We start from the raw sequence: 15,236 nt of genomic DNA on the forward strand, positions 1-15,236 counted from the left end.
AAGAGTTAAACAATCCTCTTGATCATTTGTTCATGTATAATTATATAGCAAGGTCACATTGCCAGCTCAGGTGTACTCATGTAACCTTCAGCAATGAGGCAATTTACACAAGCTATTTTCATTGCGAAATCTATTATTAATTATACTTATGCTGGGAACGCTTGTTATATATTATTCTGGGTTGCATTAGCTGTAAGCAGTTTAAAATCAATTTTAATTTCTACAACAACACACTCCACCACCAAAGCTCGTTTAACCAGACAATGATAAATAATAAGATTGCAAATTGGTGGTTGTTCGAGGAGAATAATTATATTTTTGCTATCGATTTAAAGTCGATTATTATGACACTAGATGGGCACCTGTAACTGTGATTTAATTGGTTCAGGATTTGCCATTGCATCTTTTAAACACCTGATAAATGCGTGTGCACATTACTATTACTCAGTCCTTGGTTGAAACTCCAACGTAATCTTCACTATCTTATTTTTCACATATTTGTACAATTTCGAATACATTTATCACATTGGTTGATAGTGTCACTTTTTCACTTTATTTTTAGACTCGCAGAACACAGACAGTGAATTCCATCAGATCCATAATCTGTCAATTTCGAGGCAGTTAAGCTATATTGCCCCATGTCATAAAAAGGAAACCTAAAAAACAGATCTCCGCTGGTGACAAGAATTTTCGCACGCGGAAGTTCACTTATAAAAGGGTGAACTGTAGTTAGGATATAATCAAAAACGACTGGTAAGAAAGCGTACTAAGTGACCTCAAAAGGTCAAGTCGTCTGTGAAAATATGAATAGGGAAATGGCAACAAGAATTGTGACCCTTTCGAGCGAATTAGCCACAGTCATTGCAATAGACCAGCGCACTCAGGGGTTTAGATGTCATAAACATGCCCTTTTTCGCAAGGCGAAGTCTTCTCAATCACAAACTGATTGGGCTGCATTTAAAAAAACTCGTAACAGGGTATCCAATGGTATAAAAGCTGCTTACAGTAACTACCTTCATTCTCTCCTCACTGCTGACGACAGTAAAAACGCTTTTGGTCTTTTTGTTCGTGGTCGCAAAAAGAACCCGATGTTAAATCATTTGTTGTCAACGGCAAACTGTGCTCTGACCCGGCCGTTATAGCTGACAATTTTAACCAAACTTTTGCTAGCTACTTTACTGCCCCCACCTCTCCAGCCTTTGATATCACATCTCCTTATTACCTGTGACCCCTTATGCTCCCTCCAAATAACCATAGACCAAGTTATACACCGCATCAAAAACTTAAAACTGATGGTGCTGTTGGTCCCGATGGTTTGTCAGCGAGGATGCTTAAGCTCTGCATGTACCAGGTTGCTCCAATTCTCACCAAATTATTTAATCTTTCTCTTAGTTCTGGTCACCTTCCTAGCGGCTGGAAACAAGCCAATATTGTCCCTGTTTATAAAAAGGGGACCGTTCAAATGTTGCCAATTACAGGCCCATCGCTCTGACTAGTATTGTCTGTAAAATGCTTGAAAGCATCGTGGCTGACAACCTTCGTGTCCATCTAGGTAACAACAATCTCTTATCATTAAGTCAACATGGCTTTAAGCCTGGTTTATCATGCTGTACACTATTACTTGATAAAACAAATGAACTCTTGGAATTAATGGACAGTAAATCTACTCAAGTTGACCTCATTTCTCTAGACTACAGCAAAGCATTTGACTGTATATCACATAACATTCTAATTTCTAAACTTGAAAAAACTTATGGTATCAGAGGTCAACTGCTTGCCTGGATCAGTTCCTTTGTCTTAGGTCGTGTTCAGAGGGTTACTTTTAGAGGGCAGAGTGCTGATTGGGTCTCGGTCCTTTCTGGAATTCCTCAGGGCTCTGTTCTTGGCCCCTGCTCTTCACCATTTATGCCAATGATCTAGGCCAGCACTTGACCTCTGGTATCGGGCAATTTGCTGATGATACATTTCTTTATCGTGCTATTTACAATGCTAATGATGTAAGGGATTTACAAATGGATCTTGACAAGCTTTCAGTATGGTCGTCTCGTAATTCACTTCAATTGAATCCTACCAAATGTAAATTTATATCTATCACTCGTAAACGTACTTCATATCCATCAGTGTATAGTATTAACAACATCAATCTTGATCAGGTAAATAATCTTCCCTCTTGGGTGTCATCATCTCAGATAAGCTTAATTGGGATGCTCATGTTAAGGATGTTATAGCAAGAAGCAACAAACTTCTTGGTTTTATTCGCCATGTGGCCGGGGAATCTCCCCCAGAGGTTCTCCTCCAATTATATCGGACCATGGTCTTGCCCATCCTCGATTATTGCTTCCCTGTCTGGATGCCCCACACAAAGCGTCTCAAAAATGCTCTTGAACGCGTTCAAAGGACAGCCACCAGGGCTATTCTCCATCAGAAGCGTCGCGAGGAGGAGTACAATGTTCGGTTGGCGCGTCTTGACCTCAGTTATTTGTCCCAAAGACGTGAATACATGTCCATTTCACTTGTTTCCAAATGCCTCCTCAATGTTGACTGCTGCAATGCTATGCCTGCTTTAAATAAAATCCGTCCAAATAGTAGGCATCCTGATCACCTTATTTTTTCACCATCTCAAAGCCAAAACTGATGCTTTTCTTTATCATTCCATCCAACGCTTCCCCAAAAATGGTCTGACCTCCCCGTCACATCACTGATATTTATTTGTGCAATAGCTTCAACTGCTTCAAATCCCACTTGAGAGACTACTTTCAGTCCATTCAAGAAATTTAATCCTTGGTGCCATCTATGTTTTGTTGTGGTGATAGGGTGGGAGGGGGGGGGGGCATTATCTCATTATGTTGTGGTGTGTTTTTTCCTGCTTGGCTAAGTGCAATATTTTGTGTCTCTTGTATCTTGGGGCTTCATGCTTCTAGTTTTTACATAGTGCTGTTTTTAAAAAATGTTTGTACTTTTAATGTGTTAATAATCTTTGTAATTTTTATGTGTATTTATAGTGCAATACTTTGTTTATTTTCATGACCAGCTTGCAAGGGTGGGGTCCACTCATCTTTTAGATGTCAGTGCTTTATTTGCCACTTTTGTTGGGCCCTGGCAGCCCTTGCTTGCTGGTCTAATTTTGCTGTATTTTTTTGTTGAAATGCCTAATGAATAATAAATAAAAATAATAAACTTCGTCTTGTGTTAATTAAAGTATTATTTTCTTATTTTATATATTGTGCTGGTCTATCAGTAATGTACGTTTCTTGAAAAGCTCTACTTTTAACCGTATTTTATTTTTACAATTCGGGTTTCCCAAAATTTTCATCTTTATTACAGCCTCTTTGCAGTTTTTATCCAACCTCTTCGTCACGCGATTGACCGGCGAATGAGATGCTGATGTGTTGATAATTGATTTCAACTAGCCAATCAGAACCCGACTGCATGTTTACGCCATAAACTGCGCCAAAATAAAAACTGTGAATTTTGCAAAAGATATTAGGCAGAGCAAAGATTTTATTTGGCAATTTTCGCCATACTATTTCAATAAGTCACTTAATACATTATGTGGTACATTGTATATAAAAGTTATAACATAGGCCATTATCACTGATTAACATTTGATCATGTTGATACTAGAGTAACAAAAAGTACCTCCAACATTGGACCAAGGTAATGACGAATTGTTATACAGTGTAACGGAAAGTGAGATAAGAAATTATTATAATTAGTTAGTTATTATTTAGTTAATTATTTATTATTAACGCTACATCAAATACATTCATTTGAAACATCTAACATTTAATTTCTACTTTAAATTATTGCACTAGCATTTTTAAATAAAATCTCGTGATCATCGCTCGTCTTAGACTCTTATTTATGATATCGACAGTGCTGTTGGGAGAGACAATTCCCAGAGGGCGTAAGACACATGTGAATCGACAATGTTACTGTGCTTCTACAATACACAAGTGGAGGCTCTAGGAGTATCCAACCCTCCCTACACTGGTGTCGACTGATTTTTCTTTTTTGATTTTTCACCATCTTAATTTAAATTACTAGTATAATTGACATGGTCATGGCAAATGCAATAAAACAAGTATCAACATGCCTAGATTTGCCTCCGTGGTTCTTCTGAGAGATTGCAATTTTAAGTAAGAATTTCAAGAGTTAAACATTAATGATCATTTCGTATAATTATAAAGCAAGGTCACATTGCCAACTCATGTGTACTTCTGTAACCTTCAGCAATGAGGCAATTTACACAAGCTATTTCCATCGCGAAAGCTATTATTAATTATACTTATGTTGGGAATTCTTGTTATATATTATTCTGGGTTGCGTTCGCTGTAAGCAGTTTAAAATCAATTTCAATTTTTACAACAACACACTCCACCACCAAAGCTCGTTTAACCAGACAATGATAAATAATAAGATTGCAAATTGGTGGTTGTTCGAGGAGAATAATTATATTTTTGCTATCGATTTAAAGTCGATTATTATGACACTAGATGAGCACCTGTAACTGTGATTTAATTGATTTAGTATTCGCCATTGTTTCTCTTAAACACATAGTAAATGCGTTTGCACATTACTAGTATTAGTCTGTCCTAAAAAAGGAACCTAAAAAACAAAAACAAAAAGAGAAAGAAAAAACAAAACAAAACAACAGAAGTGCACTTATCAAAGAAAGAACTGTAGTTAGGATATAAACAAAAACGACTGGTAAAAAATTGTGACTTCAAAGGGCAAGTCGCCTGTTAAAATTAAAATGGCGAAATGCGACAAGAATTGTGACCCTTTCAAGCAAATTGAGCCAATTTAATAGGAACAGACATTGCAATAGACTAGAGCCCTCCAGGGTTTTGATGTCATCTAACTTCGTCTTGTGTTAATTAAAGTATAATTTTCTAATTTCATATATTGTGCTGATCTATCAATAATGTATGTTTCCCGAAAAGCTCTACTTTTAACCGTATTTTATTTTTACAATTTGGGTTTCCCAAAATGTGCATCTTTATTACAGCTTTTTGCAGTTTTTATCCAACCTCTTACGCTCGCGTAAACTTACGACTGCGTCACGCGATTGACCGGCGAATGAGATGCTGCTGTGTTGATAATTGGTTTCAACTAGCCAATCAGAACCCGACTTCATGTTTACGCCATAAACTGCGCCAAAATAAAAACTGCAAAGGAATTTTGAAAAAGCTATTAGGGAGAGCAAAGATTTTATTTCGTAATTTTCGCCATACTATTTCAATAAGTCACTTATACATACAGGGTGTCCCAGAAAAAAATACCAAGTGAATAAAATTGAACGTAAGTCGAGAAATTGACATCAGAATAAAAAAAATGCATAGCTTATTTTACTGTGTATCACATACGAAAATTTTATTTGATTCGGTTTAGTTAGGTGAAAAAGTTCAATTTGGTGACCACTCTCTGGCTAGTAAGGTTTGACGATTGATTCGACTTCTATGGACCATTTAGAAAAAAATAGCCACCATGTCCCTCACGAAAATCCCGGTATTTTTCGCTAGAGGCCAAAATCCAAAATGGCCGCCACCACCATTTTGAAAATTTAAGTTTTGAACCAGAGCACCTATAATCATGCACAAAGACACTTTTTTTCGGATATGTCGAGTACAAGGATTCCGATTCTGACATTAGTTTGACATTACGGCATCATTTTTCACCCAGAAATCCAAAATTGTGGCCGGCACCATCTTGAAAAATATAGTTTTGAACAAGAGGACCTAAAATCGTGTACAAAGACGCTTTTTTGGATAAGTCGACCACAAGGATTTCAAATTTGACATTACTTTGACATTAAGAACTCATATTTACCCAGAAATCCAAGATGGTTGCCGCCGGCGCCATCTTGCAAAAAATAAGTTTTGAACCAGATTACCTAAAATCGTGTACAAAGAAGACACTTTTTCCGGTAAGTCGATCCCAAGAAATCCGAATCTGACATTTATATGACGTTACAACATAATTGTTGCCCAGAAATCCAAGATGGCCCCCATTTGGTAGAGCGTAAATGTGATTTTTGAATGAGAGCAGAAGCATAAGTGTGTCATTTTCGCCTTATCTGGGGTTCGTGTCTCTTATATGGGGTTTAAACTGCCTTATCTTGGGTTTACATCCCTTATCTAGGGATAAGGCGCCTTATCTGTGGTTTAGATGGTCTTATCCTGGGTTTACGTTCCTTACCTGTGGCTAAGATGCCTTAACCTTAGCATATCGCAGTCTAAACCCAGATAAGGCGTATAAACCCCAGATAATGCGCCGTAACCCACCCCAAATAAGGCGCCTTAACCCTAAATAAGGAACATAAACCCCAGAAAAGGCATCTAAACCCCACATAAGCTGCCTTAACTCTAGATAAGGGTTGTTAACCGCAGATAAGGGTCGTAAACCTCAGATAAGGCATCTAAACCCAAGATAGGGCGCCTTAACCCCAGATAAGAGACGTAAACTCAGATATGGCAGTCTAAACCCCAGATAAGGCGCCGTCTGGGGTTTACTTCTCTTATCTTAGGTTTGTGTTCCTTATTTAGGGTTAAGGCGCCTTATTTGGGGTTGGGACTGGTTTATCTGAGGTGTACATCCCTTATCTTTCAAGATGGTGCCGGCCACCATCTTGGATTTCTGGGTGAAAATGATGCCGTAATGTCAAACTAATGTCAGAATCGGAATCATTGTACTCGACATATCCGAAAAAGTGTCTTTGTGCATGATTATAGGTGCTCTGGTTCAAAACTTAAATTTTCAAAATGGTGGCGGCGGCCATTTTGGATTTTGGCCTCTAGCGAAAAATGCCGGGATTTTCGCGAGGGACATGGTGGCAATTTTTTTCTAAATGGTCCAATATAAGTCGAATCAATCGTCAAACCTTACTAGCCAGAGAGTGGTCACCAAATTGAACTTTTTAACCTAACTAGTTAACTGGTTGCTAAGAAATTAACGATTACATAATGCGAGCATCAATGCAGTTCATTCCAATTTTGATCAACAGGCGCTTTTTTCATACCCGCGCTCACAGCTTCCTAAAGTTTGTGTATCTCATTAAATTTAGTCCACATTATCTATGTTATAATCCGATGGTATTATGTTATTCATGCTTTCACTGAAGATGAACAGTTTGTCCGAGAAAATTTTGATTTCTGTAATTGGAAGCTTTCCAATTTGCAAAAATCCTTTAGGTTGTGCAAATATGTTTTAACTTTCCAAAGAACATCAAGTTGAGCCAAGAACTATAATGATCAAGTATTTACAGCTTTACGTGTGATTTTTAATAACATGCAACATGAAGTTTTAAAAGATTTAAACTTTGCATTTCAATTTCTTGGAAATATTCCAAAAACATTAATGTGTGTGAGAAATTTTGTAAGCCAGCTTGAATTTTTTATGCAATAATTCTTTATGCAACATTTATATCAACATTAACAAAAAAAAAATATTTTCAATTACCGAGCATCATCTTACATGCAAGCTTTAATATCGTGCAGGTTTTCAAATTGGAACAAAACCTAATTCAATATTTTGCAAGAAACAGATTGTTTAAAAAGAACGAAAAGGATTCCACCGAACAAAATAATTTTGAAGCCCATTGAAAGATCACCACTAGTGCGCATTGTGTTGAATGATCAAACTTGTCATGAAGTGAATTAACGCATGCGTTATGTAATCGCCTATTCCTTCGCAATCAGTAAAATTAGCATATAAGATGCAAAATAAGATGGGCTACACGCTGATTTTTAGATTTTTGGATTATGATGTCTATTAAGACTTACGTCCAAAATCATTCGCCCGGTGATTTTTTCTGGGACACCCTGTATGTGGTACATAAAGTTATTACACAGGCCATTATCACTGATTATCATTTGATACTAGAGTAACAAAAAGTGTCTCCAACAATGTACCAAGATAATGACGAAATGTAACAGTGTAACGGAGAGTGAGATAAGAAATTATTATAATTATTTAGTTAATTATTTATTTATTATTAAGAACGTTACATCAAATACATGCATTTGAAACATCTAACATTTTAATTTCTACTTTAAATTATTGCACTAGCGTTTCTAAAATAAAATCTCATGATCGTCGCTCGTCTCAGATTCTTATAATTGATATCGACAGTGCTGTTGGGAGAGACAATTCCCAGAGGGCGTGAGACACGTGTGAATCGACAATACTATTGTGCTTCACCAATACACAAGGGGAGGCTCTAGGGAGTATACAACCCTCCCTACAATGGTGTAGACTGATTTTTCTTATAAAATTCTTAAATTTTCATGGCTATAATAATGACATCTTTATGGCAACTGCATGCAAGTATCAACTTGTCCAGTTTTGGCCCAGTGGTTCTTAAAATATCGTGATCGTCGCTCGTCTTGGGCACCTAACTAACATCGCGAGACAATTCCCACTAAGTAAGACACATGTGAATCGACAATGCTATTGTGTTTCCATAATACACAATGGTATGCTTTAGGGAGTATCCACCCCAACGGGTGTCGAAGGATTTTGTTCCTTAAATTATTTCGTAATTTAAAAAAAATCAGAAATTTATACCACTGTGGTTGACTTGACATCTTACTCAAATGAGTACAAATTGTGTTTCTAAATTACTATGGACCACAATGGCCTCGCCCCAATGGCGTAGTTCAATAACTTCAATTAAACAATCATAGTACAAAATATGACCTCAAGTTGCAGAGTATGCGTTTTTGTACCCAAATGTTCAAAGGTCAATCAATGAATGTGCAAATGTATTGGGGTTAAAGAACTGTTTCCTGATAGATGGGGGAATTTACACACGCTACTTTCATTTCGAAAGCTATATAATTATACTTATGAATTGAGACTATTTTATATATTATTCTGGGTGTGTTTTGTTAACACTAAGCAGTTTAAAATCAATTTTAATTCGTATTACAATATTTTTTCAATGGTCAGCCAATAAACGTTTTGTATGAGGTTGTTGTAGGTGACGTCACGGGTGCACCGTGCAGTGAAGGAATCGCACAGAGGTGCTCTCATTGACCTGGATCTACTCGCGGACATCGGACGCCATCAACTTTCTTGAGCACATATTGATATTTCTGGCCACCGCCTTATAGTTATGTCGCACGAACAAGCGGGGCCAAGCGAAGAGCAGGAGAATAGGCCAGTTTCTGGTCCTACTACTACTATTACTAAGGAAGTTATAAGTTCAACCATTAATGAGGCCGTAGGAGGCCTGAAGTCATATTTCGAAGGTGCGATAAATAATATAAAGAGAGATAGCGAGAAAAAGTATACAGCAACCTCCTCAGAATTCGAGAAATTCAAAAAGTCATCCGAATTACAATTAAAAGGAAACCAGGCACAATTTCAGTTCAATCAGGGCGTTGTGAGCAAACTACAGGCGGCAGTGTGTGCTTTTCAAGAAGGAGAAGTTAGGGAAGGGAAAGATACGGTGGAAGAAGTGATAGAAGAGGTACAGAAACGCAACAAATTAATACGGATAGCAGATAAAAGTGACGCAGGCTGGAAAGCGGTTGACGAGTATTTACGGGATGACATTGCAGACGACTCAGACGATGAAAAGAAAATTCGTCAAGCGCAGGCGAGAGCCTCGAGAAAAAGAAAGGCGACCGCCCGTCCAAATCCTAAGCGAGGTCGGTATAACCGAGATTTCAGCATGGCTGGTAGTGTTGGGTCTCATGATCTTTTCGTGGCTATCAACCGAGGTATCGATCGGAATTTGGGAGTTCAGGAAACCAGACATGGTACCCCAGAAGCGGGCCAAAATCGTCCGATTACTGTTTCAGCTGTGGACAACTGGGGCATTGGAGGCGAAACTGCCCAGCCAGAGCAAGTTCAGCAAACACAAACAAAGAAAGTTCCACCGGGAGCCAGTGGAAGTAATTATGTGGAATCAGGTATGGAGATATTATGAAGGCAAAAATACCATAATTATAGAATGCATATTCAGTGGTTTGATAGGAGGTCTTTAATAGTTTGAGTCAATAGAACTTGACAATTATTGTTACATAGTCATTTATATGTTGGATTGTTGCATTTATGTTTTCTGTGTTAACAGATAATTGTTCTACCCAGTCGAGGGTTGGAGAGGAGACTGTCACAAAGAGCTCCATGGATGGTGTCACAAAGCCGGATGGTGTTCACAGTTCCTTGCTTATATCAGGTTCAGAATTTAATGCAGACATTGCACGGTACGATAATGAATTTTTTATGAACAATTATTTTGAGTATGAACAGGGGAACGCGGAGCCGATTGTGAAAGGCAGGCTTAAGAATGCCATCAAATTCTGGGAAGAAATAAAGGCTCCAAGTTTCGTTCTTGAGGTTATTCAGCATGGTTACAAACTACCGTTTATTGAGACGCCGTCACGTGCATTCTTCAAGAACAATAAGTCGGCCTTATCCGACAAGTCATTTGTGTCACAAGCAGTTTTGGATCTTTTAAACAAGGGTTTAATTAACGAGTGTTTTGAATTACCACATGTAGTTAATCCACTTTCAGTTGCCAAGCAAAGTTCAGGCAAGCTGCGCCTTATTTTAGATCTGAGGTTTGTTAATCAACATTTATGGAAAGATAAGATTCAATTCGAAGACTGGAACATTGCGTTGCTTTATTTTCAGAAAGGTGATTTTCTATTCTCTTTTGACCTTAAGTCTGGTTATCACCATTTTGATATTTTTCCACCCCATACAACGTTTCTCGGATTTAGTTGGGATTTTGGTTTTGGTAATAGATATTATACGTTCCAAAATCTCCCCTTTGGCTTGACATCGGCGCCATTTTTATTTACCAAGTGTTTAAGGCCTTTGATTCATCACTGGAGAAGCAGTGGAATTTTTATTGTACTTTTCCTGGACGACGGTTGGGGAAGAGCTAGTAGCAAAGCAGTGTGTGCTGAGAATGCCGTTTGTGTAAAGTCGGACCTTTTAAAGGCAGGATTCGTGCCAAACAAAGAAAAATCTCAATGGGAGCCGGTACAGCAGTTAGATTGGCTGGGTCTCACATGGTCCAGTGTAGATGGGTGTATAAAGGTAGTAGATAGAAGAATTTCAGATATTCTATGCAATATTGAACTCTTGCAATTTTCACTGCCGCAAGTATCTGCCAGAAAATTGGCTTCTTTGGCAGGAAAGATCATTTCTCTTTATCCAGTTGTTGGTGCAATTTCACAACTCAAGACAAGATTCATGTACTATGAAGTAGTGAAACGTAGTCACTGGGATAAATCGTACAATTTACCGCATGATAGTCAAGTATTTGAAGAGCTGTTCTTTTGGAAAAGTGAATTAGAATATCTTAACAAGCGATTATTGTTTGAATACTCTATGCCACAGGTGGTTGCGTACACAGATGCAAGTAAGACAGGTGCTGGTGCTTGGACAGAAGATCAGTTGGTATTTCATAGAAACTGGACAGTGGAACAGAGCGGAAAAGTTCCACTTGGAGAGAGATCAAGTCTTTATACTTAGCTGTGCAAGCATTTGCCCCTAAGTTGATCGGTAAGAAAGTGAAAATATTCACAGACAACAAAGGAGTTGTGTCGATTGTAAGTAAAGGCAGTATGATTGCAGAGTTGCAAACTATAAGTTTGGAAATATATCATTTTTGCAAAGAGAGGGAATCTCACTTGAAGTACAGTGGGTTCCGAGAGCCGAGAATGTCCAGGCTGATGCTATAAGTCGGGAAGTGGACACAGACGATTGGGGCGTGTCAAAAGAGTTTTTAGTTTCATTGACGGAATATGGGGACCTCATTCGGTTGACCGTTTTGCCACCGATTATAATGCCAAGTTGCCAAAGTTCAATTCGAAAGTCTGGTGTCCAGGTACATCGGGGGTTGACGCCTTTGTATTTAATTGGAGTGCTCAAAACAACTGGTTGGTACCTCCAATTTCCCTAATTGGGGAAGTATTGAGGCATGTGCAAGTTTGTTCTGCCACAGGAACTTTAGTAATTCCAGAATGGCCTTCAGCGGCGTTTTGGCCATTACTATTTTCACAATACAGTGACTTCCGGGCCTTAGTGAAGAATGTCATCAGAATTCAAGATCCAGCACACATTTTTATGCGAGGAAGAAATCAAAACTCTAGTTTTGGTTCTCCAAAATTTAAAAATGCAGTTTTATGTGTCAGATTGGCTGCTTTTGATTAGATTGATATTGAGGTCAATGCTATTGAGCATGCTCGGTAATTAGAGATTCAGACTGCTTTATAGTCTGGTATACGAGTGGACATTTTGCCGGATGGCATAAGAGATTTTGCCGCATGGCATAAGAGATTTTGCCGCATGGCATAGAGATATAATCTCAGTAGCTGCATAGCAATAATAACTGGAAATGGAAGAATATGGTTATGAGTAACCGGGTGGTTTTGAAGTCATTTTAGTAGATTATGAAGATTTTAATAAGGATTTACTTGGCAGTTGATGGACTGCGTGTGATGTACAGACATGAGTCTTGTTTATTATATTTTACAGATCGGCTGACGCATATCCGTCTATTTTGGAGAAAGTTCTAGATTCATCGAGAGCTAAGAATACGGCGTACAAGTATAATAAAGGGTTTGAAGCATTTCAGAACTGGTGTAATGAAAACGAGGTAAACTATGCCATATCAGCGTCTAGTGAAGACATTAGCAGATATTTGATTCATCTTTATCAGAGTAAAGCACCATATTCGAGAATGGAAACTGCCTTTTATTCAATAAAATGGCGGTATGACTGCGATCCTAAAGTAGGTTTGAATCCATGTGATTCAAAATTTCTTCGTAATGTATTACTGGGTCTCAAGAAGTTACTGGCCAAACCTATTGTTAAAAAGGAACCCGTCACTCCAGAAATTATGAAAGCAATAATGTGCAGATATGGCAATTCTGACTCTCTAATTGATATCAGATTATGTTCAATGATTCTATTGTCTTATGCTGGTTTCCTCCGATATCAAGAGTTGGTGGATATTCGTAGGTGCGATGTTTTCCTATACGTTTCTCACGTGAACATATTCATATGCAAAAGTAAGACTGATATTTTTAGGCAGGGAGCCTGGGTCCTGATTGCTGCAACAAATACTTCTACCTGCCCTGTTGCGGCGCTTAAGCGTTACCTGGCAGCAGCCAAATTGTATGATGATACAGATGAAGATTTTTTGTTTCGTAGAGCGAATTTCATCAAAACATCTAACATACATAAATTAAGAAAAGCACAACCCCTTTCTTATTCGAGATGTTTAGAACTTTTCAGAGAGGCACTTTACGCAGTCGGATTAGAACCAAAGAAATTTGGAATGCACAGTCTTAGAAGCGGAGGTGCTTCAGCGGCGGCCAACTTTGGAGTCCAAGATAGACTGTTCAAAAACATGGTCGTTGGCGTTCTGAAAATGCCAAAGACGGATATATCAATGACAGTTTTAAAGACAGATTATCCGTATCGCTGAATCTAGGTATATAGATAAGTGCATGGTCCTAGTAAATTGTGGACAATATCCAATGCCAACAATTGAGTATTATAAAAGTGAGACATACAGCTATTATGATGTCAACAATGAAAGATTTTTGTACAAGCACGATCTTGTGAAGTTTCGGTGGTTTATTGCACAAAATGTTTAATGGTTAATTATATGAGTAAGATTACTAATAATATAAAAGGAGCTTCTTCATTGATAATAATTGGAAGATACATAAATAAATTACCTTTCAAGATAATGTTGTCGTTTCAGTTGCTGCCCGTTCTTTTTGCTTGATATGGGGGAGGCGTGTCCTGCGAGCGATGCTAGGTGTCTCCCCAGTATTATCATTGGTTAAGTATGTATTAGGTCTAATCATACAAAGAGGGTATAGGGCGGGATTGAAAATACTTTATTCACGTTTGAAGAATGAATTAGGGAATAAATATTTTTCAATGGTCAGCCAATAAACGTTTTGTATGAGGTTGTTGTAGGTGACGTCACGGGTGCACCGTGCAGTGAAGGAATCGCACAGAGGTGCTCTCATTGACCTGGATCTACTCGCGGACATCGGACGCCATCAACTTTTCTTGAGTCCTCTAACGTTTCAATGGACAGGAGGCGGTAGTGCCTGTATGATAAAAAGCCTCAGAGAATATAGTGCATTGGTATGTATAAAAAGAGTTGCAGTATTGCAGAAAACTTCGTACATGGATTTCGATATTGGTATACTGAAGACAGCCAAGGGGCACCTCCGGTAAGACATGCCGGCGATTTGGTAAGTCACCATTACTTTTCTTCATATACTGAACACGGACGGCCATGGCGTGTCCTGCGAGCGATGCTAGGTGTCTCCCCAGTATTATCATTGGTTAAGTATGTATTAGGTCTAATCATACAAAGAGGGTATAGGGCGGGATTGAAAATACTTTATTCACGTTTGAAGAATGAATTAGGGAATAAGCAGACTTCTTTTTTTACCAAAGTTCGTTTAGCTAGGTAATGACAAATTATCAGATGTTCGAGGAGAATAATTAAATAAATATTTTTAATATCGATTTATAGTCGGATTCTTATGACACTACATAAACACCTGTAACTGCGGTATAATTGGTTTAATTTGTCAAATCTATTTTTAAACACACTACATTTTTAATTCGCAATTTTGATTTGCTCTTAATTTCAAATATCAGCACCCTCTTCATAATCTGATTTCCATTCACATTATTTGCAACATTTTAACAAATTTGATTTACAGTTAGTTAATTTAATAATACTATTTCGAAATATTAAATGATAATCGCAAGTTCATACGTGTAATCATGGTTTACAAACATATTGGAATGCATATTGCAGGTCAAAAAGGCGACGGTGATTTTTTTTGCACAGAACAATTTTGGGACATTTAAATGAGTTGAAAACATGCAATACAAACCGTTTAATACAGACATTGGGCAATCTAGTTGAAATCCACACTACCCCTGTGGAAGATTTAGCTGAAATCTTCCACAGAGGGAGTATGAGTTTAAAATAGAATAGACAATTGGGTAACTTCCATTTGAAATACTCACTCCAGTAGTTGTGGAAGATACAGGGGGATATGGGTTTCAAAATGATTAACTCTGACCAATTACATTTGAAGAACATACTCCCCCTGTGAAAGATATTTCCAAAATCTTCAACAGGGGTAGTGTGGATTTCAACTGGAATAGCCCATTACTTTGTACCCATTGAGGTTTAAACGATGGGTTCCCCAAATTTGACATGTGCTTAT

General features: G+C 37.9%; 2 protein-coding genes across 2 annotated transcripts; both read left to right on the top strand.

Annotated features, from left to right (window-relative positions):
• Positions 1-9,118: 9,118 nt before the first annotated feature.
• Positions 9,119-12,628, top strand: LOC140167757 (uncharacterized). Its single transcript, XM_072191049.1, has 4 exons — positions 9,119-9,920; positions 10,082-10,214; positions 11,359-11,523; positions 12,499-12,628. Exons 1-3 carry the CDS (start codon positions 9,119-9,121, stop codon positions 11,513-11,515), a joined length of 1,092 nt encoding a protein of 363 aa, XP_072047150.1. The 3' UTR covers positions 11,516-11,523; positions 12,499-12,628.
• On the top strand, positions 11,807-13,621 carry LOC140167759 (integrase/recombinase xerD homolog). The gene is given in 3 exon segments (XM_072191050.1): positions 11,807-11,900; positions 12,477-13,367; positions 13,370-13,621. Coding segments are annotated over 3 exon segments (1,083 nt in total). The 3' UTR covers positions 13,468-13,621.
• The last annotated feature ends 1,615 nt before the right edge of the window (positions 13,622-15,236 follow it).

Source organism: Amphiura filiformis, chromosome 13 (assembly GCF_039555335.1).
Source record: "Amphiura filiformis chromosome 13, Afil_fr2py, whole genome shotgun sequence".
Lineage (NCBI taxonomy): Eukaryota > Metazoa > Echinodermata > Ophiuroidea > Amphilepidida > Amphiuridae > Amphiura > Amphiura filiformis.